This window comes from Pan paniscus, chromosome 7 (genome assembly GCF_029289425.2).
Source record: "Pan paniscus chromosome 7, NHGRI_mPanPan1-v2.0_pri, whole genome shotgun sequence".
NCBI classification, from domain to species: domain Eukaryota; kingdom Metazoa; phylum Chordata; class Mammalia; order Primates; family Hominidae; genus Pan; species Pan paniscus.
In genome coordinates, this window is record NC_073256.2 from 38,677,916 (window position 1) to 38,704,435 (window position 26,520).

At 39.1% G+C, this 26,520-nt stretch overlaps 1 protein-coding gene across 1 annotated transcript; it reads left to right on the forward strand.

The window, feature by feature from the left end:
• The first annotated feature begins 782 nt into the window (after positions 1–782).
• Positions 783–25,206, forward strand: ATP6V1B2 (ATPase H+ transporting V1 subunit B2). The gene is made up of 14 exons (XM_003823624.5): positions 783–1,029; positions 7,993–8,048; positions 12,941–13,039; positions 13,853–13,946; positions 14,076–14,153; positions 14,684–14,823; positions 15,159–15,260; positions 15,613–15,710; positions 16,293–16,416; positions 18,325–18,475; positions 19,927–20,009; positions 20,737–20,841; positions 21,670–21,799; positions 23,779–25,206. The coding sequence occupies exons 1-14, from the start codon at positions 894–896 to the stop codon at positions 23,916–23,918; spliced, it is 1,536 nt and encodes a 511-aa protein (XP_003823672.3). The 5' UTR covers positions 783–893; the 3' UTR covers positions 23,919–25,206.
• The last annotated feature ends 1,314 nt before the right edge of the window (positions 25,207–26,520 follow it).

Below are 26,520 nucleotides of genomic sequence, written 5' to 3' on the forward strand. Positions count from 1 at the left end.
GGGATCAATTGATGTCAGGAGTTCGCGACCAGCCTGGCCAACATGGTAGAACCCCGTCTCTACTAAAAACAAAAATTAGCCGGGCGTGGTGGTGGGCACCTGTAATCCCAGCTACTTAGGAGGCTGAAGCAGGAGAATCGCTTGAACCCGGGAGGCGGAAGTTGCAGTAAGCCGTGATTACGCCACTGCACTCCAGTCTGGGCGACAGAATGAGACTCCCTCTCAAAATAATAATAAGAAGAAGAAGAATCCATTCCATTGCTCCGGCCTCCAGCCTGGGCTGTCATCCTACACTAGTCCCACCCTTTAAACAGCCTCCAAATCTGCCCCTATTTTTCACACCGCTACGCACATCCTATAACAAGCCAATATATGTTTGTTGAATGGATACATGCGTGAACGAATAGGGTAGGGAGTAAAGTGAACTAAATGATGCCACATGTGTTAATAATCACTGAAACATGTTTTCCATTGCTTCTGTTTTTCAAAGCGGTTTTCACAGCTTGAGTTCTCTCCATTCAGCGTCATGAAAGCCCATTCGAAATGGATATCAGCTGACGTTGGCCTGCACGCGTTTGCCTTCCTCCCCTCACTCCGCTTGTGCGCCTCTCTTTCGGCTGGCTTTCCTCTCTCCTTCCATCTCCCCTCTTTCGCTTCCCTTCCCTCTGCGCCCGCGCGCGCCTCCCAGCACGCTGGTCAGCTCCTCTTGCTCGCAAGCCCGTCTGGCCCCAGCGGCGCGAAGTCACGAGGCTGGGGGCGGCCGGCCGCGAAGGGGGCGGGGCGAGGCCGGGGCGCCGCAGCGCGCATGGGCGGAGCCTCGGGCCGCGGGCTGCCTTGGTATATCTGCGCGTGCGCGGCGTCGCTGCTGGGCCAGTCGGGACAGAGGAGACAAGATGGCGCTGCGGGCGATGCGGGGAATTGTCAACGGGGCCGCACCCGAGCTACCCGTGCCCACCGGTGGGCCGGCGGTGGGAGCTCGGGAGCAGGCGCTGGCAGTCAGTCGGAACTACCTCTCCCAGCCTCGCCTCAGTGAGTATCAGAGAGTAATACGTCTCCGGTCTTTGCTCCCTAGCCTAGCCCTTTGCTCCCAGTCACCTGCTTAGCCAGCGGGTAGGGGGTAGGATTTGTTTTTCCCTCCCGCGTCTCCCCTCCGACCCTGACCCACTTGTCTCTTTAGAAGGAGATTTGCCTGTACCTAATATTTCCAGGAGATGGGCTGAGGGCAAGAGCACCAGCGGGAACTTTTTCCTGGGGTTGCTGGGCTCCTGGCTCTTGCCCTACCCCCTCCCCTCCCCAGCTTCCCTAGGCTGGAGCCTTCTTAGGCACTTGCTTCCCGTCCCCGAGGGCCACTTCTTGTCACTCCGATCTTAATCTTCCCCTGACTTCATTTGGATATCTAGGGGTCGAGGGAACGCCCCTTCTCCCCTCCCCCTGGTGAGGACCTCAATGGGGTCTTCAACTCCTGCGGAGGGCAGACGGTAGAGCCTTCGCTGACGTGGTCAGGCCTTTCGTGGATGGAGGTCAGGCCAGTAGCCAGAGGGAGATGTGGCTTGGTGTTTGGTGGAGGGGCTGCTCCACAGAAGGACACCTAGATATCAGAGAACGCTAGAGCTGAAAAGTACCTTGCAGGTCATCCAGTCCAACCCTATCATTTTACAGGTGAGAAGCCTAAGGTTCTGGAAGGGGTAGGATTTGCCATGCTTCAGACACTTAATTATTGGCAGAGCAGGGACTAAAAATCCAGGTTCTTAAATTCTCGCTGGGCCTTTTTCTACCGTTGCCTCTTCATTTACTGACCAGTTAACCAAACTTGGTTGAGTGCAGGGTTCTTTGGGGAAGCCAGGTGGCTTTGCCCATAGGTGGTGTGTGCATAGGCTTGTTTAAATGTTGTGATTTTTTAAATAAAAAGGCCTTAATGAACTAGGTTTAAGTGGATAGCTCAGCAATTCCAAAAGAAATGGTTCTTGATTACTAGAGAATGCAGTTGTGTAGCATCCAACTTCTTCACAGCTTTCTTCGGAACTGGCAATGAGCCCTCGAAATAAACTTTTTAAAAAACTGGGAAAAGCACATGATGTTTCCCCAGGTGGTGAGACTGCATTTTCACTGGTTAATTGCCAGAGTGTCTGTCTCTAGGTGGCCGACTGATTAAAAAGGATTTCAGATGAAGGGTGTTAGTCCGGGCGATCTGAAGCCTGACTAATCCACATCCTGATCTGTCACTGGGTCATGTGATAGCACTGCAGTGTGAAGAAAAAGGAAAATATTTGATTCGGTGGATTGCTGAGATGTGCCTTTTACAGTAACTGGGAATTGTTCGAATTAGAAAATGTATGTTGGGGCTTATCTGAGCTGAAGTAGCTACTTCAGGAAATCGGCAGATGTTGCATTTTTATGCAAACCTTGGCAATAAATTTATACCTACGAATTACACATTCTCTTTTATTAATTGCGTTTGTATGCATTGCCTTTCTTTGGGTAGAACAGATAGACATTAGTGGTGCCTCTCAAAAAAGGTTATAAAGGTGCAGTAGTCAGTTTCCATATAATTAATCATTCAGTGTCAATTCAGAGAATATCAACTGAAATAACGTTGTTTAAAGAGTACTCCATGATTAAGATTGTAAACCTTTAAGAGAGATGAATATGATTTCTCCATGGTTTGTATGTACTTACCCAGTTGTTGAGGGATTTTTCCAGACGTTATTCTTGACAAAACTGTTGTAGCATAGGGCTTCACACTCAACTGTTAGATGTCAGGGATCCTTTTTATGTCCCCACTGCCTAGCACAGTGCCTGACACATAGAATGTGTCTTGTAATTGTGTAACTTGCATTTAAACTCCTTGCTCGAATAATTCAGTGGATAGATTGTGAACATGGGTGGAATCAGAGCAGGGAGTTGAAATGCCCGGTCGAGTTGAGTTTCACTTATATATCCGTGTTATTCTAAAAAGCATAAATGATATCATACTTAGGCTAACAACTAACAGCATTTGAATATCTTATTATTTTGCCATATTTTTTATTCTACTCAAAAGTTTTAATTGCTTCTGAATAAATATTGATTAACCTCTTAATTTTTGTGGGTTTTTTTTGTTTTGTTTTGTTTTGTTTTTTTTGAGATGGAGTCTCGCTCTGTCACCCAGGCTGGAGTGCAGAGTGGCGCGATCTAGGCTCGCTGCAACCTCCGCCTTCCAGATTCGAGCAATTCTCCTGCGTCAGCCTTTCGAGTAGCTGGGACTACAGGCGCACGCCGCCATGCCCGGCTAATTTTTTGTATTTTAGTAGAGACGGGGTTTCACCGTGTTGCCCAGGCTGGTGGCGAACTCCTGAGCTCAGGCAATCCGCCTACCTAGGCCTCCCAAAGTGCTGGGATAACAGGCATGAGCCACCACCACGCCCAGCCAACCTCTTAATTTTTGTAAATTGATTGTAAATTTTTGTGACTTGATTGATGTTATCATTTAAGGGGACATGTAATTATAGTTAGTGTGTGTGTGTGTGTGTGTGTGTGTGTGTGTGTGTGTGTTGAGACAGGGTCTCACTCTGTTGCCTAGGCTGGAGTGCAGTGGTGTGAGCTCAGGTCACTGCAACCTCCACATCCCATGCTCAAGCGATCCTCCCACCTCAGCCTCTCAAGTATCTGAGACTACAGACGGACACCACTATCTCCAGCTAATTTTTTTTTAATTTTTATTTTTTATTTTTGGTAGAGATGGGATTTCCTCATGTTGCCCAGGCTGGTCTACAACTCCTGAGCTCAAGAGATCCGCCCGCCGTGGCCTCTCAAAGTGCTGGGATTACAGGTGTGAGCTGCTGCGCCCAGCCTAAAGCTTCACACTGAACCTTAAGAAGTCAGAGATCCTTTTTGTGTCCCCACTGCCTAGCACAGTGCCTGACACATAGAATGTGCCTTGTAATTGTGTAACTTGCATTTAAACTCAAAAAGCTTTGTTTTTTGAATGAAGAAATGGAGTAATGTTGACAGTTCCACTGTGCAAATTAGATCCTTTTTAAAAATAGCTTCAAGATTATAGGACTTTTAAAAGAAATGGAAAACATATTCAGGCTTGAAATTAGGAAATTATCTTGAGCATTTTAGTTGAATTTCTGAAGTCACAAGGAATGAAAACTTGATTTTCTCTTAAAAGATTCAACAACATACATAGAGCTTTCGGGTGCTATGTATTTTGAATTTGGTCATCTCCATTTTTCTTGAGACCCTAGATCAACTGGCCTTAAGTTTCTTATATCATAAAGCAGAGCTAGCCCTGCAAAAAGTCAAAATAGGAATCTTCTTGCTTTTTTCCTAGAACCTCTTCTTCAGGTGTTCACTGCTCATCATGCAGATCTCTACTCTTCTTGTACAAGGGAAGATGATTGCTCTGGGTTTTTGTTTTGCTAATAAGGCAGAGGCTAAAAGACTAGGACACTTATTATGCAATGGCTGTCAACTTTTTTTTCTGAGTATTTCATAATCATTAAGTGGTGTTACTAGTGTTGAGCAATCTCCTATCCTGCAGGAGGAAGAGGATGTCATCTGATAAAATATGTGCTCCTTAAAACCCGTGTAGATTTTGGGTTTTAGATGTTACTTCGTAAATACTTGTCTGGCTCATATGATAGTTCAGAATCAAAGCCAGGACATTTTGGTTGTAAAATATGTTAAGGTAATATAAGCATATATCTTCTGTGTTGTCAGAAGTTCTGATTATCCCCCATTCACACACCTACGGACTCAAATTCTTGTTCATTTGGAGAGGAGTGGTCAATATGTAGGTAAATAGAAATATTTAGGTAATTTACAAATGGGTTTTTGCCTTTTTTGAAGGGCAACTTAATGTCTTTGACAGCCATAGTTTAAACTGGTATCTCTGTTTTGGGCTGTTAATGGTAATGGTGAGGAAGCCTGGATAAATCTAGAGATAAAAGGTAGTGTTTGTTATCATTCTGCTTGGTTTTCTTTGCAGATAGTTTTAGTACCATGGAAAAGAGCTGTAGTTTTATACAAATTGTCTTTTTGTCCCCACTTGTAGTCCAAGTGCTAGAAGCTGTATGATCTCCATACTTTTTAATTGTACTGAAGACTAAGGCCAGAAATATTATAAGGGTCATAGAGTACCAATCCTAAGATTAAAGAAAAACAAAACAGTTAGAAGCCTGGCTCCCCCATTTAAAAACAAACTTATCAGGGCCTTAGTTTCCTTAGGGTGCATCAGCCTTGCCTACTGTCTTAGCCATTTTCTGCTCCTTTTAACAGAAAACCTGAAACTGGGTAATTTATAAAGAAAGGGAATTTATTTCTTAAAGTTCTGGAGTCTGGGAAGGCCAAAGTGGAGGGGCCGCATCTGGTGAGAGCCTTCTTTCTGGTGGGACTTGAAAGAGTCCCAGGGTGGTTCAGGGCATCACATGGTGAGGGGGCTGAGAATGTGGGGGCACTAGCTCAGGTCTCTCTTCCTTTTGTAAAGCCACCAGTTCCCTTCACGTGATAATTCATTAACCCATGAATGGATTCATCCATTCATGAGAGCAGAGCCCTCATGACCCAGTCCCCTCTTAGAGGCCTCACCTGTCAGTACTGCCACACTGGGGATGAAGTTTATTGCCTGGCGCGTTAAAAAGTAAAAACCTGTTTTGCATACCTAAAATTGCAGGCTTGTGAAATTGTTTTGGGTGGTATCGCTTCATAATTCTTACAAGATACCATACCACAAAAAATGAACCAGTTCAGTTTTAGAATTTAGGCTGTAGTAGAGTCAAAGAATAAGTGGCTTTGGAGCTAGAGTGTACACATTCAGATCCTTGGGCTGGTTACTTGTGTCCTTGGGCAAGACACAATAATTTCTCTGAGAATAATTTTTCTCTTCTAAAACTTAGAATAATGATAGCTAACTCTGTCTGTTACGGAGATTAAATGAGAATTCCTGAAAAGTACTTATTAAATGTATGATGGTGTTATCAATTAACTTGCAAGGTTACTTACTAACTTTTTAAAAGGCTGGATACGTTGTTGCAAATTTAGAGACTTTTGATGAAGTAGAATCTTGTCTTCTGTAGTAGATGTCAATTTGATTCACTGTTTCCAGGAAAAGCTATGACTAGTGTTTCTTTTTCTTGGTCATACTTTTGCTCGTGACTGGCAAAATTTCATAGTTTGGAATGAGCTTGAATTTTAAACATGAGATTCTAAAGCAGTATTGTTGTAGAAATCAGACCTATAAAGGAGATACAATCTTGTTGAAAAAATAAAGAGAATTTTAAGAACCTGGTGTATTTTACTGATGTTGCATTTTATTCAAAACAGTTAATCATAAATCTCAATACCATATCCCCTCCCTCACCCCAGCTGTTTGGTAAAGGTTTTGGAAAGGTCTACATTTCTGCATTTCTGAAAACTGGTTTCAAGAAAACATATTTCTAATGTAGCTCACTTTCCATTTCCACGTGGCAATTTTAGAAAGCCATTGTAAAAAAAATGCTGGGAGTCTTTTTAAAATGAGAACAATGAAGAAATCTTTTAAAGGGTTGGAATTATGTTTTTTAAGAGTATTCAATCATTTTAAAACAGTAGGGATGGTTTTCATTAAAGTGGCAGAAAATGTGGCAAATGGGGTCTTTCTAGTAATCTAGGGGAATGATTAATCCTTTCACATGACCATCCATCCAAGTAGCTTGCTTTTTATCTAAAGTGGGGAAAAAAAAATACAGTTCAGTTGGGGGGCCTCTATTGAGACAGTTGCAGTACAGTTACTGATGTATTCAAGCAAATATGTGATGTCTGGATTTAAACGTCCTGTTAGCAGGAAAGATGGAAGCCCTGACGGTGCTGTCTGCTCTGTCCCAGCATTTGTACCAGGGCTCTGGCTTCCCCGCCTGAGGCTGAAGGAATTGTAATTTTAAATTCCAAAGCCACTTGAGTGGACAGACTGGTTAGTAAATGGTTTCCTCATGCTTGGGAGTCCACATCTGTGCCAGGAATCTCTGTGCAAGCTCATTATAAGACCTCAAAAGAAATCAAGCAAGTGAAAAATTCCCACTTGCTAGACAGCTTCATGTTAATTATTTTAGGCCTTATAGTAAATTTTCTTCAAAACTTTAGTTCATGTATTTTTTTTCAGTTGTTCTGCTTATGAAATTTAGTGAATTTTGTAGGTGTCTGGTAGAATTACTCTCCCCTGAGTGTTCTTATACCTGATCCCCATTTCACTTGCCATGCAGGTGTGATAGGTGAGGGCTTTGGGTAGGACCTGCTGGGGTAGAGTTAGCAGTTTATTCCTAGGGCGCACTTTGCAGTGGAAAACAACAGTCTCTAACCTGGCAGTAACGTTTGACTTTTTTTAAAAGGATCCTTTTCTTATCTTGTTTGACCCCCTGGCCTTTCTTTCCATTGCCTACTCCGTCCTTCAAAAGCTCTTTTCCCCTAGTTTTTATGACACCATTTAATTGTGGCTTTTTACCTTGCAGGCTATACAATTTCTCCAATTTCCTTTGTGACTTTTGTCACTTCTGCTTAACATTAAGGATTCCCTTTCCTCATCTACTTAGCTAAATGCTGTGTCCTGTATAAAGTTTTTACTTTTCTCCCTGAGGTGAGAACTATTCCCCTGTTTCTGCTGTGCTCCCACAAACCCTGTGCAGGCCATAGTTAGAGCCCTTATCTCGTCACATTCTAACTCCACCCCCTCGCATAAGACTGAACTTTTGAAGACAAGCAGAGTCTTTCTTTCTGTGTCTTGTTTTTGTATGCTTGGTGCTTACAACAATGACTTACTAAGGATTCAAAATATTTTTGGTTGGATGACAGTGGATTATGAAAAGTTGTATAGGCACAGACGTAGTTTATAAATGCATTGAAAAATTTTGTAGCTATTTGAGTGTACCGTATTCTAATAGACATGATAACGTAGAAAGGATTTTTGGTAATGCCAGAGAGCTAATTTAAGCTTTTGTGCTATTTGACTAAAACTGACTCTTCTGTATTTCTTTCCAGCATACAAGACAGTATCTGGAGTCAATGGTCCACTAGTGATCTTAGATCATGTTAAGGTAATACCACTATCTGTTTTGGTCTATTTATGTAGTTAAAAATGTGGCATTAAGTCCTATTTAGTATGCTTTAAATTTTTGTTATGATTTTTAAGCCATACTTCAGACTGAGTGTCAGTCAGTCTAAAGCCCAGATACCCTGATACCCTGGGCTATCAGATACCCTGGGCTAAGATTTTTACCTGAGCTGTTTGACCAAAATATCATCCAAGAAAATAATTTCCATAATGTGTTTTCTAGAACAGTAATTGTACATTGGTTACGGGGGTGGGTCAGGGAGAGGCATACAATTACTAGTTTGTTGAGAGAGGTTAATGATGCATTTGTGCTTGGCATGTGACCCCTCTGGAAGTAGAAAATACATTGAGAAACACTTCTTAAAAGAAAGGGCAAAGTGCATTGCCTCTTCTGCTTTATCACTGAGGTAATATCTTTCTGTATGATAAGGCACCTGTAGAAACTAATCTCAAGATGAAACCTAGTGAGTTTACCTCCTGACTACAGTTTGATATGTGCTGCAGATTGATTCAAAGCCATAATCAAACTGAAGTTGTACAAGATTTAGGCAGGTGCCCATTAACGTTTTGTAAAAGAATACAGCCTCCTCTTTTGTTTTCTGAGGAAAATATTAGGAAGCTTTGTTTCTTTATATTTTAATTGTTTTCTATATTCTTTGTTAAATAAACTTTTGGACTCATTTTTAAAATATAAATTTTTTAAATATTAGTAAGTATATTATTGAAACAGCTCAAAAAATATTTGGGCTCAATTGTGTTAAGTGCTGAGCCCAGTACAGAAAATATAATGGTGGCCAACGAGAATGGGGTCTCCCCTAGTTGAGCATAGTATAGTGGAGATGCAGATATAGTATCAATGTCTCATTGGTACGCGCTGTGAAGAGTCAGTTAGGGTGCTGTGAAAGATGATACTGGGAAGGACTTAGAAACCGTCTCTGAGGAAGTAATTTTAAGAGACCTAAAAAAGTTTCATTGAATGTTACATTGGGTTGTAGTTATAGGTGAGGGAAGACTGGTAAATCATTTTTATGTAGTTTTAGAAAAATCTATTTAGACTATGAGATTTATAGTGATTTGATTTTAGATTTTGGCTTTTGTTTTTAACATAAAACATATAGGATCAAGGAACAGATAATCTCAGGCAAATTATATCAGAATAGAAGAAGATGAAGCACTGCTGCCAACTAATTTTGTGAAGTTAAAGTATCTTTGAGTCCAAACCAGAAAAAGGATAGTATTAGAAAAGAAAAATAGCTGTTCTCACTTTTATAAACACAGATTCCAAAATTCTTAATGCATTCATGTTAGATATTAGCAAAATACCTATGTAAAATATCAGCAAAAGTAGATAATTTGATATTAGAAAATCTTAACAATGTAATTCAACACATTCATGGATTAAACTAGAAAAAGCTTATATTCTTCTCAATAAATACAGAAAAAAAATTTGATGAAATTACTCATTTTTTAAAAAGCCTCTTCGAAAATAAGGAATATAACAAACTTTTAACCTCTTAGTGAGTATCTACCACAACCTGCAGCAAACCAAGTACTTAGAAGATTCTATAAACAGTCCCATTGAAATCAGTGAAAGGAAAATAACTATTTCCTCTCTACTGCTGTTCTCAGTATGTACTTCACTTCTGACACCAGATGTTTGTGTTTTTTCCTATAACAATTCAGTTCTTTGGTGAACACCTATTGGATGCCCTGCAATTTAGCTCAGTTCTGACACTCACTGCAAAGAGTTGTGTGTACCCCATAGGTCAAGGGCTTAGTCCCACAAGACTGCAGTCCACTTCAGATGCCAATCAAAAGTAGTGGGTCCCCAGGTTACCCACAGCTACTGTCCAACTCGGCTACAGATTGAAGATTCCCTTCTGAAGTTTGATAATTTGCTAGAATAGGTTACAGAACTCAGGAAAACCATTTACTTACTATTACTGATTTAGGGTATATTAGTATATTAATATTACCACTACTGTTAAGGGTATATTAAAGGATACAAACGAATAGCCAGCTGAAGAGATGATCATAGAGTGAGGCCCTGAAGAGTCCCGAGCACAGAAGCTTCTGTCCCCGTGGAGCCGGGGTGGACCACCTTCCTGACACATGGATGCATTCTTGCTGCCGAACCCAGAAACTCTCCAAACACCCTCAGTTAGGATTTTTTTTGAAGACCTAAGCATGACTGGTCAAGTCCTTAGCAGCGGTGATTAGTCAATTTCCAGTACCGCTAGTCTGTCAGGAAGTCAGGGGATGGGGCTGAAATTTCCAATCCTCACTCAGCATCACTATCCATCTTTCTGCTAAAAACTTACCCAGTGCTATGGGGAAAAGAAATTAAGGTACAAAGGGATTAGAAGGGAAAAGGAACCGCCATCATCATTTCTTGATAATCTGATTAATGAATCAGAAAACCCAAGTCATCCAGTGGCAGACAATTAGAAACAATGGTAGCAAACAAGGTAGTGGATACAGGATCAGTTTACAAAAATTTTTAGTGTTCTGTATGCCAGAGTAACTATTTACAGAAAACTATAAAACATTGTGAAAGACCATAAAAGAAGACCTAAAATAAGTGAAGATTCCATGTTCATGAAGGAAAAGACTCAATTCTCCCCAATTAACACAATCAGGGAAGAGTAATTAAAAATGAGGATTTGGTTCAGTAATAAGTAGATATAACAGTGGAACAAAATTTAAGGCCCTGAAATCAACTCTTCACACATGAGAATTCGACTTGGTAAATCAACATTACAAGGCCATGGGGGACACTGTGCTGCTCAGAATATTGTTAGGGCAGTTGGTTTCCCATATAAAAATGAGAAATATAAAATTAGTTACCAAAAGTCCAGATGAATTAAAGATCTAAATATAGAAAAGGAAACATAAGTCTAATAGAAGACAATACAGAAGACCGGTTTTGGGTGCAGCACACCAGCATGGCACATGTATACATATGTAACTAACCTGCACATTGTGCACATGTACCCTAAAACTTAAAGTATAATAATAATAAAAAATAAAATAAAAAAGAAAAGACCGTTTTTATGACTTCGGGCTGTTTTCCAAACAAGACACAAAAGACATAAATTTGTAAAGGACCACAGTATGTTTTATTACGTAAGAAGTGTTGTGCACATGTATCCTAAAACTTAAAGTATAAAAAAAAAAAGTGTTAAAACTTTTGTATGAAAAGATACCATAAGCAAAGTTAAAAGATAGGAAGGAGAGTAAGAAAAGATATTTGTACGAGGATTAATATAGAGAATCTATAAAACTTCTATAAATGAATAAGGATTTACTTGATAAGTAAAAAAGGATATTAATAAGCAGTTCATAGGAAATGAAGTCTGACTTATCAGTAATATGAATGAATAATTGACAATGATAAGCATGGGAAGTTCCTCAGTATTGGTACAAGTCAGGAAAATGCAAACTAAAACGATGCTGTTTTTATTAAAATGGCAAAAATTACTTTTAAAAGCATAGATTGGCAAAGATGGAGGGAAAGGATACTTTTTTTATATAGCTAGGGAGAGTGTAAATTAATAAGGTTCCTTTGCAGAGTTAATTTGGCAGAAAATAGGCATGGCCTGTATGTGGCCCACCAAATGGCTTTGGGAAATTCTGGCATACTTGTATGAGGAGCCCCATACAAGAATGCTCATTGTGACATTTCTGTGCTAGTGTAAATTTGGAACAACCTAGAACTCCACTGGTAGAAGAACAGCTGAATGAAATGTAGTGTAGTTATCTGATTTAACTATATCTGCTCTGTTTTAACATTAATACTAAGGTGCCCATATCTCCAAAGGGTCTTAAAGCAATGGCACATCATAGTTTAATTGGCAGGTTTCTCTTTTCACATCACACAAAATAATGATGCATCTTTCAATAAATTATGTTGATAAAATAAGTATTAACATGACAAATGTCATGTTAATATCAGGTCAAGTGAAAAACAAATTGCGGAATGATTAGTATGTTGCCATTTATGTAAATCACCAAACTTCATTTTTTGGAGACATGTCTTTTTAAAGAGTAAAAATGGATTAGAGGAATATATATCTTGTTAGGAGAACTAGATTGAGGATGAGACGTAAGCATTATCTTATTATAATAGTAATTATTATTTAGTAACTTTTTTTTTTTTTTTTTTTTTGAGACAGAGTCTTTTTCTGTCAGCCAGGCTGGAGTACAGTGGCACGATCTTGGCTCACTGCAACCTCTGTCTCCCCGGCTCAGGCAGTTCTGCCCCAGACTCCTGAGTAGCTGGGATTACAGGCCTGTGCCACCATGCCTGGCTAATTTTTTATTTTTAAAAAATTAAAAATAAAATTTCACCATGTTGGCCAGGCTGGTCTCGAACTCCTGACTTCAGATTATCTGCCCATCTTAGCTTCCCAAAGTGCTGGGATTACAGGCGTGAGCCACCGCACGTAGCCTATTTAGTAACATTTTATTCTTCCCCTCTCAACCACATCTGGAGCACACAGTTGATTACACACACAGCCTAGAAAGCAATCATCATTTCTAGGTGGTGGGAACATGTTTATCTGTACTTTTCTGTAGCCTCAAAACTATAAAATATGCATGCAGAGGAAAAGCAATACATTTAATTCCCATGTTTTCATGGATTTAAGACCCTTCTTCTGTACCTTATGCTTTGTTTGCTAGTATATGTGACAGTGATGTTTGCTGTAAGGACTTAAACTACCTGAGGGTATTGAAAGCTCTCAGCAAAAACCTGTGTCTGTGAAGAGTAGAGGGTTGCATATTCAGACACAATATGGGAGAGACAGAGCATGTGTAGTAATTTGGGGGGCTTGTAAAATGTCGGATATTGATCCTTTATTTTTTTCTCTTTAGTTTCCCAGGTATGCTGAAATTGTCCATTTGACCTTACCAGATGGCACAAAGAGAAGTGGGCAAGTTCTGGAAGTTAGTGGTTCCAAGGCAGTAGTTCAGGTAAGTTTCAGCTGGCCAGCTGAACTGTTTCCTAGTTGCCTACACATAGGGAACACTGCTTGTTTCTTTCTGTGATGATCATTGCCTAAGTGTTTTTAGAGTCTTTAGAGATTGGATACCGGCTGCAGGGAAAAAAATTATTATTGCATGTTTTTTTGCTCAGTGTCACTTAGTCCGATAGCAACACTAGTAAGTGGCTTTTTTTAAATGGATAAAATTAAGTAGTCATGTAGAAGGAGAGAGATGAAAAGCAGAATTCACTGATGATGTGATGAAACCAAAAGGATATCTGTCTGAGTTTCTTCCTTTAAATTATCTCATACAGTTCCTAGTTTTAAAATGTTACCTCACTATGGGTAATGGCAATTTTCTGAAATAACATGTTCCCCTTAAAAATAGCCTAAAGCAGGGATTGGCAAGATTTCTGTAAAGGGCCAGAGAGTAAAGCTTTTAGGCTTTGTGGGGCCAACTAAATTCTTCTACATATTCTTCTTTTTCTTTCTTTCTTTTTTTTGAAACAACCCTTTAAAAAAATATATATATATAAACACATATATATTTATATATTGATATTTATATATGTGTATATATATAAACATGCTTTGCTTGCTTATCGAATTTGGCCTGTAGGCATGAACCCTTGATCTAAAGGTTGACAATTTGATTTATTATCATATTTCTTTGCTGATTATATCAAAAGTAGTATACATTCATGGGTTTTACATTATAAGGGCTGTTTAACAGACAAATAAAATGTAAATGCCCGTGATCTAAATTACTTTTACCCTTCTCATTAATTCTTTTTCTTGATAGGTATTTGAAGGGACTTCAGGTATAGATGCTAAGAAAACGTCCTGTGAGTTTACTGGGGATATTCTCCGAACACCGGTGTCTGAGGATATGCTCGGTAAATGGATATTATTCATTCTAAGCCGAGATCTGTTTCCTTTTAAACATATTTCCGTAATGTCTTTTAAAAATTATGAACATTTGAAAGTCAGCATCTACTCTGTCCTGTCTTCTTACTGATTTCTAGGTCGGGTATTCAATGGATCGGGAAAACCCATTGACAGAGGTCCTGTTGTACTGGCCGAAGACTTCCTTGATATCATGGGTAGGGACAGTAGATGGATTGCTGTGTTTGGGAGAAAATAACCTCACTCTGTCTTGTAACTTTGCCAGATAGAGTGTGTTTTTTGTGATATCACTTAAAGTAGATAGGCAACACGGTCCATAGGTTATAAATTATTTTATTATTTAATTATATTTTCTTAGAAATTATCGTAAAATTTTATGTATTAATATCTTAAGATACTGTAAAATATCTAGGATATATCTGAAATGTATATGGTAAAACCATGAATTTGAAATTAGGACTTCTCTCTTATTTGCTATATCTTTATTTTACTTTAGGAACTTGAATTCTATTACCCTATGTTTTGTGAGTCTACAAAAGAGTAAAGGAAAAAATTATTTCAAGTTTCATATTTGAAAAATAACTGATTTTTTTTGTAGTAAAGAGATGCTTTATGTAGTTCTGGTCTTCTGGTGCTTTTTCTTTTCTTTTAATTTGATATGATATCTAATTTCATTCATGAATAATGTGGCAACTTGTTGAAATTTTCCTTTTTGGAAATACATTAGGTCAGCCAATCAACCCTCAATGTCGAATCTACCCAGAGGAAATGATTCAGACTGGCATTTCGGCCATCGATGGGATGAACAGTATTGCTAGGGGGCAGAAAATTCCTATCTTCTCTGCTGCTGGGCTACCGCACAATGAGGTGAGGACTAGGATCGGTTTCCTATGAAGTTTAGCAGACAAGAATTTCTATAATGCATCACTGTTACTGAGAAACCGAATAAAGGGTTTTCAAAATAAATACTCAGTGTTATTGTTTGTATAATCCACTTACCTCACATCTTTATTTCTGCACATGTCTTCTTGCTTACCCTTGCATATCTTTGCAAAAAGTACAAAATAGTTTTGTTGAATGAATACCCTAAAACATCCTGGTTTCGTTTATGATTACGATTCCAAAAAGTTTACAGTAAAAGTTATTTTGTTGTAGAAATGTTATTTTAGATTTCAACTGAATTCTTCTACTTTGTTCATCAGATTGCAGCTCAGATCTGTCGCCAGGCTGGTTTGGTAAAGAAATCCAAAGATGTAGTAGACTACAGTGAGGAAAATTTTGCAATTGTATTTGCTGCTATGGGTGTAAGTAGAAGTTATTTTTGTTTTAGTATGATATATAAAATTTTGCTTGTGTCGTGAGAACATTGTAGTAAGCTGTACATATATAGTTGAATTTTTCTTTAGGTAAAGAATTTGCAATCTGGCATTTTGGCCAAATTAAGGACTAAAATTTGGCATTTGACTAATTTGAAATTTAAGAATAATATTGTTTGTGCCCCAAACCGGCTCTTTGTTCTGTTGGTTTTTGTGAAGATTTTTGGGGTACTTGAGGTTTTAAAAGAAGGTACAATTCAAATCTGTAGCTTGGGTTTCATCAGAAATAAATGTTAAGGATTTTTCTTCTCCCAGCACTGATGAAGTTATTGTTATTTAGGTAAACATGGAAACTGCCCGGTTCTTCAAATCCGACTTTGAAGAAAATGGCTCAATGGACAATGTCTGCCTCTTTTTGAACTTGGCTAATGACCCAACGTAAGTAACAGAGCTATTTCTTTCTGTGGCCCAGACTCGGGATCAAAAGTGTTTCTTAAGGTTGGGGAGGTAAAATGTGGTAATAGCAGCATTTGGACCTAACAATGAGGTAACCCTGTATTTAAAGTCCAGCCCTGCTTCTTGGTAGTTATCTGGCACTGGGCAAATTACTTAGGTTCTGAAGCTCATAAGATGTGACAGCTGATACTTGTCTCATGGAGTTGTTTTGCATATTAAATGAGATCATACTTATAAATTACCTAATACACAATCAACTCTCTGTAAGTGATTTTTTCCTCTTACCTCAAAAATCTGGCTTTCATTTGTTTCCTCTCTCTCTCCTTCCTACCTCCCTGCCCCACCCCAGTGTTGAGAAACCATGCAACTGAGAAATTTGGGACATTTATAAATAACTGTTAATACCTTACTTAAGAATTTGTAAAGTAACAACTGCTTTACTCTCCTCAATTTATTTAAAACTTTAAAAGGGGAATTGTACTGTTATTTCCAGAATCATTTCTTTTTGTGTTTTCTTTTTGGTCTTTTGGTTTGAGTGGCCTAAGACTTAATGTTCCCTTTCAGCATTGAGCGAATTATCACTCCTCGCCTGGCTCTAACCACAGCTGAATTTCTGGCCTACCAATGTGAGAAACATGTATTGGTTATTCTAACAGACATGAGTTCTTATGCTGAAGCACTTCGAGAGGTAAGTTGTTCATGTTTTTCCCTCAGTTAAACAAAATTGGTTAATTTTCAGGGTTAACTTGTCACTTTGCAAGTTTTCATTCTTTATGGTTTTTTAATTCCACTGTTCATATATTAATAGAATGCCTTAATAAATCAGAAAGGAAACTACTTCCTTTTTGTCAACTTGGTAGAAGTGATTAGAGGTTAAGATTTAAATGGTTAGCCTGTTTATCATACTGTCACTATCTCCATGGATTAAGAAATGATTGTAAAAGGGAGTAAATAATTCAAGCTGTTTATTCAGTTACTCTCTCGGGAAGTTCTGTTTCTGTCCAGACTATTAATTTTTAAACCTTTTTGTAATTCCATTTTTAATGATGTTAATATTTTATAAAGACCCTACTCTCACAGTACTCTCTTCAGCACTTTTTTCTTCAGAAAACCCAGTGTTTATTTAGGAAAAATATGAAGATTCTAGCAGGCTGGGCACGGTAGCTCATTCCTGTAATCCCAGCACTTTGGGAAGCCAAGGCAGGAGGGTCACTTGGGATCAGGAGTTCAAGACCAGCCTGGGTAACATAGCAAGAGCCTTTCTCCACAAAAAAATTAAGATATTGGCTGGGCGTAGTGGCACACACACTTGTAATCCTAGTTGCTCAGGAGGCTGAGGTGGGAGGATAGCTTGAGTCCAATAATTTGAGGCTGCGGTGGGCTGATTGTGCCACTGCACTCCAGTCTGGGTGACAGATCGAGACCTGCTTCTTAAAGAAAGATTATAACAGTTACCCCTAGAAGTTTTGGGGTATTTGTTCTAATACAAGTTACTGAAATTTTGAGTAAGTTACTTTTTTAAGCACATAAAAAGATTCTGAAGAGACAGGCTTCTTAAAATTCCCTCAGTGCCCTCACCATATCTTACTCTGCTATACTGCTGTTTCAGACTAACTCTAGTCAAGGACTAGTTTTTCTCCCCCATCCATCACAGACCAATACTTTTGTAAAATGCAATAAAAATGAGTTATTAGAAAAGTGAAATTTTAACTATATATGTAATTTACAAATGCAGATTTTAGAATTGTTAGATTCAACAGGCATAAAATTATTCTGCCAAATTGCCCTGAAAGTTTCTAAATGCTTATCTTGCTTTCTGTGTGATCATTGCGTGTTGATAACAGTTGGTCTGCAGACCGCGCTGTGAGGAGCACCGCTGTAGCACGCTCCTTTGAAGATATCAGAGTAGCACTTAGAAGCTGGATTTCATAATGCTTTAGGGTTCTAGTTGATTGTAGGTGAACATGCACACCTGTAGTCTGGTATCCATGTCTCTAAGGGAAAGATCGTTTATCACCATTCTTATTTTGTGCAGTGGAATGGACTCCTGACTTTGTGACCTTCAGAAATTGTTTAATTTTTCTGACCCTTGATTCCAACTGTTAATTGGAGGTAGCACCTTCCTCATAGGGTTGCTGTGAGGATTAAGTTAAATAATGTTGTAAAGCGCAGCAGATGATTCCTGGTGTACATTTCCTTCCCTTTTGACCTTTTTGGGATTAGGTTAGATAAATATGGCTAGTTTCACCACGTGGAATAAATCTTGTGAACCAAGAATCTTTTCTGTTTTAAAGTTAACTTCCTTTGATTTATAAAATTGCAAACAGATTTTCTTCTAGCAAACTATTTGAAAACTTACATTATGGCAATACGATTTTAGCAGAAACCTTCTGGTGCCCCATTGTCAACATTTTTGTTACAGAATACTTTGAATTTATGTTGCCGGGAGATTTTTCTAAATCATTCTTAAGGACAGTATTTAAAATGAACATGATGGGATTTTCAACTTTGTACTTTGGCATGTTGAAACAAACATGTTGTAAGCAAGCTTGTTGTAATATCGTGCGTGATACTCTTCTGCTTGACCTGCTGTCAGGTTTCAGCAGCCAGGGAAGAGGTACCTGGTCGACGAGGTTTTCCAGGTTACATGTATACAGATTTAGCCACGATATATGAACGCGCTGGGCGAGTGGAAGGGAGAAACGGCTCGATTACTCAAATCCCTATTCTAACCATGCCTAATGATGGTAAGTTTTGGTATTTGGATTATAACACACCTAATCATTTTAAAGAGAGAGAAGACCCATCTACCTTTTCGAGTTGAAGTTATTTTGAGAACACATCCCCTAAGAGTTTATCTTGGTTATTTGCCTAAATAAAACATTTTTCATTTGAAAATTACCCACAGTTATTATCCTATTGTGGAGGAAAAGCAATTTTCTTCATAATTTAAGTTTTTAACTTTATTAGGTACTATTGAGTGCCTGCTGTTTGCAGGACACTGTTCTAAATGTAAAGAATTTTTGAAAAGAATTTATGGTCTCTACTTAATGTAAGTTACTCAGTCTAATTGGGGATGTTTTTTATGTGTGTGCACCAGTAATTTAAGATGGCCATGTTCAGTGCCACATGAGGAGTACAAGTGGTAAACTCCACAAAACTTAGAGACAGATTTTTTTAACCAAGGGCTGGTTAAAAATGACTTTCCAATGCCTGTCTGCGTGTGTGCCCAGGGTGGCTCGTGGGGAACGACTATTCAGAATTCCTCTCCTGTGTTGCCTCTTTGTCCTTATTTCAGTTTTTGAACAACACTTTTACAAAATACGGTAAGTTATTACTGACTGTAATTGAGCACTGTTCTGAGTGCTTTATAAATATTCACTCATTTGCTCCTCATAGCAACTTTGAGGCAGATGCTGTTTGAGGCACAGGGAGGTAAAATGATTTGTTGAGATTAGCAAGTGATAGATTTAGGACCCAGTTTGAGTTCATAACTCACACTGTTACTCTGTACTGCCTCTGACGTGAAAATGATTTGTTCCAAGGGAGTAGCTACAAAATGATGTAATTTAACAGATTTGGAAATGTGTTGCTTTGTGTGACCTTTTTGGTGCAGCCTGTGTAGTGTTGTTTACTTGTCTATATGTCTGCGTTTTGCGTGGTGAAATGTTGTGTATCCATCCGACATAGCTTATGAACTAAGAATGTTCTCAGTATACATCAGGTTGGCAAATTTCTATAAGGGAACTTTGGGTTTAAAATGAAACTTTACTTATATTGAGAGGGGAGAGCGCTTACCTAGGGGAGAGAGTATTTTTAATGAATGCAGCCAGGTTACCTCATAGAGCCAACACACATCTAACTGCTGCAACCAAACTAAACTGGCCAGTATGGTTGCCGCTAGCCGCGTTTGGCTGTTTAAGTTCAAGTTAACTGAAATAATTGAAATTAAGTTTTTCAGTTTTGTTAGCCACGTTTCAAGTGTTAGATAGCCACATTTTGCTAATGGCTACCGTACTGCACAGCACAGACACAGAACATTGGCAGCATCACAGAAAATGACTCTAAGAACACTCTTCTAAGTAATGTTATAGGTAGTACAGAGGGACTTTTTGTGGGTTTGGTTCTGAGAGATGGCCGCTTTAAAACTCGTAACCTAAAGATGCCATGCTTAATGCCAACTGTCTTCCTCTGGTAGATATCACTCACCCCATCCCGGACTTGACTGGCTACATTACAGAGGGGCAGATCTATGTGGACAGACAGCTGCACAACAGACAGGTACTGGACGGGAGCAGTGCTGGGAAGCTTGCAGACCTGCTCATCCATTATTCTTTAGTGACTTGGATTTTGCTCTTAGGAATTGCTTTGCTTAGAAAGTATCAACTTGAATTGTTTTTAATATGGTTATAAAATTGTCATTTCTATTATCTTAAATTCTGGTGTCGGCAGAGCGCCAGAATTAAGAATCTTCTTAACACTTTTCTTTATTGTGTCTTAAAACAGAGTCACTTGTCTCCAAGAACTTTTTTGGGAATTCTGTTCCATAATGGTATCATCTACCAATCTTGTTATTGATAGAAAAAAAATGACTTTTCCATGCCTCTCTAGTAGGTGCTGACTTCTAAAATCAGCTTTTAGGAATTATTGTTAATTTTTTTTATTTTGTGTATAATTTTTTTGAGTCAGTTCAGAAGACCATTTTGACTCAATAATGTGGTAGTACTTACCAAACAGATGTTGAAAGTTGAGTTTTGTAAAATAGTCTTGTACAGTGTTATAGATGACAGTTTTTTGGATTTGATTCTCGAAAGAAATGCTATGCTATAAAGTGTTTCTTACTACCTTTTCTTGCCGGGAAGAGACAGTAGGATTCATCTAGGAGACAAATGCAGCAGTTTTCTGTGATTTAAGTTGTAATAATGAGTTTCAAATGTTTTTTTATTACCAGTAAAACTTGAGTTTTGTACTTAAATATAGTATTTTTTCCCTTCTCATTCTACCCAAGATTTATCCACCTATCAATGTGCTGCCCTCACTATCACGGTTAATGAAGTCTGCTATTGGAGAAGGGATGACCAGGAAGGATCATGCCGATGTATCTAACCAGCTAGTACGTACATTCTTCTAAGAATGGTGTTTGAAAATATGGATACGTTTCTGCTGTCTTACACCTCTTGTCTTTCACCCTTACCACTTCTCTCTTCCCCATCCACATGGAATTTTAGTGTAGGCTTGATGTGGAATACATAATCATTCATTAGAACCAAAGCAGCCTTTTCTCATAAGGACAGATGCAAATGATCAAGATTAGCTTGAAACCCATGTCTAATGCTATCAAGTTTCCAAATAAAAAGCCAAGCAATGAGGTTGTTTAAATTTTTTATTAGCAATTTTAATGTTAATTATAGAGTATTCCTGAAAGGCTACTCTGACCTATTTCTTGCTTAACATATTAAGCCATCACCAGAACACTAAAGTATACAGTTTTATGTAGGCTCTGAAATCCTTGATTTTTATACTCATATAAGATTGTACACTAACACAAATAAAGAAAAATACTATGGCCATAAAGTAGAAATGGTAAACTTAGTGATATCACAGATTTTTTTTGAATAGAACTTCAAGATGGATTTCTCCATGGTTTAACTATGAGTTCTGATTTTCAAGTGCTCTATAAATTTTGAGCTCATTAACATATTGAAGAAGTGTGCGTTTTGTAGAACATTAGGAGTGTCTTGTGTATTGTCTGCCTGAAGACTCCTTTCTGAGTGAGAATATAGTCCTTCTGGTACTTTCATATGAATTTTATGTGAATTGTTTTTGTAAATTCCTTCTATGGGCTCTTGTGAGGAGAACTAGAGCAGTACATTCCTATATCCCAGATGACTGAACATTTTGAGAGCTTCTCTCTGCTGATGGGCGCCTTTCTTCTCTTTAGTATGCGTGCTATGCTATTGGGAAGGATGTGCAAGCCATGAAAGCTGTCGTTGGAGAAGAAGCCCTTACCTCAGATGATCTTCTCTACTTGGAATTTCTGCAGAAGTTTGAGAGGAACTTCATTGCTCAGGGTAAGATGACTGTTGGCTTACAAACATAAAAAGCCTCATATGTAATTTTGAAAACTGCTTTCCAAGCCTAAGAAAATTCTCATTGGTTTCTATATAGTTATTTCTCTGGTTAGAGAAGAGGCTCTGTCACCTGCCTGCCTTAACCCTCTGGCTTCTCCTCTGCCTTCTAAACATCTTGGGAGATCTTGACTTGATTTTCCAGTTACTCAGCTACCATCTCACTGTTTTCCTTCTTCCATCGCCCTTCTGAATCCTCCTTCCCAGCCCCTCTGCGGTGCAACTTCATTGCCATTTCTCCTTGCTGCTAACTTCTTAGCAATGATCTGCTTTGACATTTGGGGCTTGGGACTTTCCTGATTCATCTATATTCATCTCTTTTTCTCATTTCTTACCTTCCTGCCTCTTAATTGTTAATAATCCAAAAAGCTCGGTTACCTGTTCTTTCTGCTTTCCCTCCCAGCATCCACTTTTCACTGTGCTGTGGGCTCTATGATGTGTGGACCTTTACCCACTGTCCAGACCTCTGATTCCACATCTCCAGCTGCCTTAGGAACACCGTTGTTGTTTATGCCACCATCCCCTCAGGCTCAGTGTACTCAGAACCAAAGTTTTTTTTCCAGCTGACCTGCCTAGCAGTGCCCTTTCAATTTTTATCTACCTCTGCTATAATCATTGTCCCAGTTAACCCAAGCTCAGTAACTGGGCATTATTCTTAACCTTCTTTGCTTATTGTCCAGTGATCAATTATTTACTAATTTGTGTTGTTTTCCTTTGAAATATCTTACCCTATTCAGTTTTTATTCCCATTATAATACCTTAGTCCTGTATTTCTTAAACTTTAATATGCTTTTGAATCAGCTGGAGATCTTGTTAAAGTGCAGATTCAGATGCAGCAGACCTTGGTGGGGACAGAGATTTTGCATTTCTGTGAACTCCTGGGTGATGTTGAAGCTGCTGGTCTCTGACCACTCTTGAGTCCAAAGGCCCTAGTCCAAACCTTTGTCCCATCACCCTTGGCCATTGGTGCCAACTTTTTCACCACTCTTCTTGACTCTCTGTGTGCCATTGCCAGGGTAAATATATTACTAATTGTATTGGTTGTCCCTCTACTAAAAAAACCTGTAGTGGTTTTTATGACATAGCATAGGCAGGATTTTCAAGCTGTTTTGCTTGGTCTCTCCCATCACCCCTGCTAATGCTAGTGATACTCTCTTAACACCGGTGGTTACAACAGGTGTGTTTACTTTGGAATAAATGCATCAGGCTGTACACTTAGGATGTGCACCTTTCCAGTTATATGATACATTATTAATATTCAAATCCCCAAAATATTCATGATTATTGGAATTTTTTTAATGCAGAACCTGAATATCTTAAACAAAATAAAGTTTTCATCTAGAGAAAAGAACCCAGACCTCCAGCCTTGGAATCAAAGAATAAGAGTTATTTGTGGGGATAAGGATGATTCTGCCATCAAAAATAATTTTAACAACTTGGGAAACCACTGACCTTCAGATAGTGATACTCTGGAGAGGGTTGCGTGTATTCAGGTGCTTGACTGGCATTTATGTCCTTCTGAGCATCTGTGTTAGTCGCCTTCAAATTCAGCCTTTTCTCTTTGTGTGAACCTTCTGTGCTAGGGAGACTTTTCTCACTAATCTCTGGACAAAACATTGATTCTAGTTTCCATTGCTCAAGTTTCCTACCCAGCTGTCAAATCTCAGATCTGTCTCACCATCCTCTCCCACAAGACTGCTCCCTGTCTCAGCCCAGCCGCCTCTTCCCTCTTCTCTGGTTCCTTATGATACTCACCGTCTGTGCCTTCTTTTCCTCAATCCTTCTCATTTAGTCTTGGGAGTCCCAACTTTTCTTTTTCAATATCTATTTAATACACTGCTAGTCATATAACAATATATACTGGATAACACTGCTAAGTTGGAAGTCATTTGCATTTATTAATTCAATCTCAATTTTTTAAGGTCCTTACGAAAATCGCACTGTCTTTGAGACTTTGGACATTGGCTGGCAGCTACTCCGAATCTTCCCCAAAGAAATGCTGAAGAGAATCCCTCAGAGCACCCTCAGCGAATTTTACCCTCGAGACTCTGCAAAGCATTAGCTGCTGCTTCTGCATTGCTCCACGCTCTTGTGAAATACTGGTTCTGTTTTCTTTATTCCTTTTGCACTCCCGGTTCCCACCTTTGTGTTGGAGTTTACCATGTTACCCTGTAATTAAAAACAAAGAATAGGTAACATATTGTGCCAGTGTTGCAACGTTTTAAACTGCTAATAGACCTTAAAATATCCCCCTACCTGGGTCCTCAGTGCTATGTTTAAAGTGCTGCAGGGATGGAGTGGCGTTTTCTTATTGCTGTATGTATTGTACATAGTGGAGTAGTTAGTTACCTGATAACAGTCTCGTTATTTGGGTCTCTTAGACCTTACCTCTCAACTCCCTCAAGGGTACCAGTCTCTGAAGTTATAATGCTTTGGTCTCTACATTAGGGGCAAGATCCAGTCTGAAAGAAGTCTCCTTTGAGAAGGGCCAAGAGGCTCTTTCCTGAGTGTTTGCTTTCGGTTTGTTGGTGTGCCTGTATTGCTGGGCTGTGCTGCTGCTCGAAGCAGATGGTTTTGACTGTCTATTTGCTCTTTCCTATATAATGAATAGATGAGTGAAAGGAGTTTTCTTTTTCTCTTTAGTACTTACGTATTGGGATTCCTGTGTCTTACAGCTCTCCCTCTCCAAATAATACACAGAATCCTGCAACTTTTTGCACAGCTGGTATCTGTCTGGTAGCAGTGAGACCCCTTGTCTTGGTGATCCTTACTGGGTTTCCAAGCAGAGGAGTCACGTGATTACAGTCGCCAGTAGAGTTGTTGTTTGGGGTACAAGATGAGAAGAAAGAAAAACCTACAGCCTTTCTACATTCTGACATGCTAACAGTGGTTTAAGTTTCTAAAGTGTTTACCAGATGCTGAAGGCAAGGGGAGGGAGCAGAAGCACTTACGTTTACGGATATTTTAAACTCTGTTAGAGAGCAGCCTTTGAAAATCCCCAATTTGGTTCTGCTTTTTGACCTCCCTCTACCTTTTCAGGGTAATCTTTGTGGCACAAACGATAGCATTTCCAAGCTTTAGAGTTTTCTGAATTCCTGCGCCTTCCTGACGTGAGCCCTGAGCGATCTTCTATGCAGTTCTGCCATGCGTCCTGTTGGTCTCTCTGTGTTCTTTGTTACTTGGGTGCAATAGCAACTTCCCTACTCCGTGCATTCCATCTTTCATGTTGTGTAAAGTTCTTCACTTTTTTCTCTGAGGGGTGGGGGTTGGGGGAGTCAGCATGATTATATTTTAATGTAGAAAATGTGACATCTGGATATAAAATGAAAATAAATGTTAAATTAAATGGACGTTAACTAAAGTGACTCTCTGTCTTCTAATGAGGAAAGCAACAAGCAAATACGTAATCACACATCTCTTCAATTCACAGCTCTGAGCATCATAACCAGGATTGGGAACCAGCCCTTGTGTTGCAGGGACGTGGCTTCCACACTGCCCTTGTCATTCTTTTCGGTACTGTCCCTTACAGCATGCTGTAGTTTGATCCAGGGCTGAGCATTCCTACAGGTGCTCCCCAGCGTTCCTCATTTCAGGCCTCTTCAGGAACTCTAGAGCCCATCTGCTGTGAGCAAAAGAGGGTGCTAAATAGTGAAATACAGCTTGAAGCAAGCCAAAACTTGTTTCACATAAAATCTCACATGGATGTCCTGTATATAAAGAAACCTGGTGAAAGCACAGGGCATGCTGTCATGGAGCCTCCCATTTCTCCCCACTCCAGTTCAAGGCAGCTTTCAGGAGATGGAGAGGAAAAGGCTTAATCATAAGAAGAACTGGGTAGACCTGAGTTCTCTTTCGGATTCTACCAGTACTATATGGCCTTGCTTAATCATTCAACAAATTCGAGTCTGCTTGTCTGCTTGTATGCCTTTTAGGGTTGTTGTAAGGACTGGAGATTTTTGTGTGTAAAACACTAGGACAGTGCCTGGTCCATAGCAGGCCACTGTTACTAGTAAACCTTTTTTAAGATGAATTTGCCTTATTACTCTTACATAATACTTAGGAATTGTTGGCTATATAGCACTCTTGTTAGTTTGTAACTTATTTTTTAGTGAAAACATTTTCTTAAGGAGCCTTTTTATACCAGAATAAGACCTAATGAAAAGACCTGCTACGAAGCCAAGTGTCCTCAAAGGTCAGGCTAACTAAAATGACTCCTTCGGCATTTATTCTTGTAGTTGACTGCCACTTCATTGTGTAAGAGTTCATGTAAGTGAAAAATGTTTTCAGACTAATGTCATAAATACCTCGCTAAGATGTTTTATTTTCAGCAAGTGTGAGGGTACAAATCGTCTGAGGTCAACAAAGCATCCTCTGCTCTTGAAATTTTTTGTTACTCTCATAAGGGCAAGTTAGCTTAATTCAGTATTAGGAGCCAACAGAAAATAGTTCCCCAGACTACATTTAAAATAGCATTTAGAGACTACAACAAGAAATACTTGGCAAGGCAGTTCTTGAGGGAAAATTATCCTTTGTGGGAAAACTTAAGAAGGAAGTGGGTTTTTTTAAAATGAAACAGTCATGTTCCTTACTCAGCTACCAACTGTAGTTTTATTTCAAGCCATTTTTCCAGTTTGGGGTTGAACACCTGCCTCACACTCAGGCAA

Excerpts from the sequence above, each read along its gene's own strand:
- ATP6V1B2 (XM_003823624.5), top strand. The coding sequence starts at position 894 with ATGGCGCTGCGGGCGATGCGGGGAATTGTCAACGGGGCCGCACCCGAG. Across the intron at positions 13,040-13,852 it reads GTTCCAAGGCAGTAGTTCAG|GTATTTGAAGGGACTTCAGG; the intron begins GTAAGTTTCAGC and ends TTTTCTTGATAG. Across the intron at positions 13,947-14,075 it reads GGTGTCTGAGGATATGCTCG|GTCGGGTATTCAATGGATCG; the intron begins GTAAATGGATAT and ends ACTGATTTCTAG.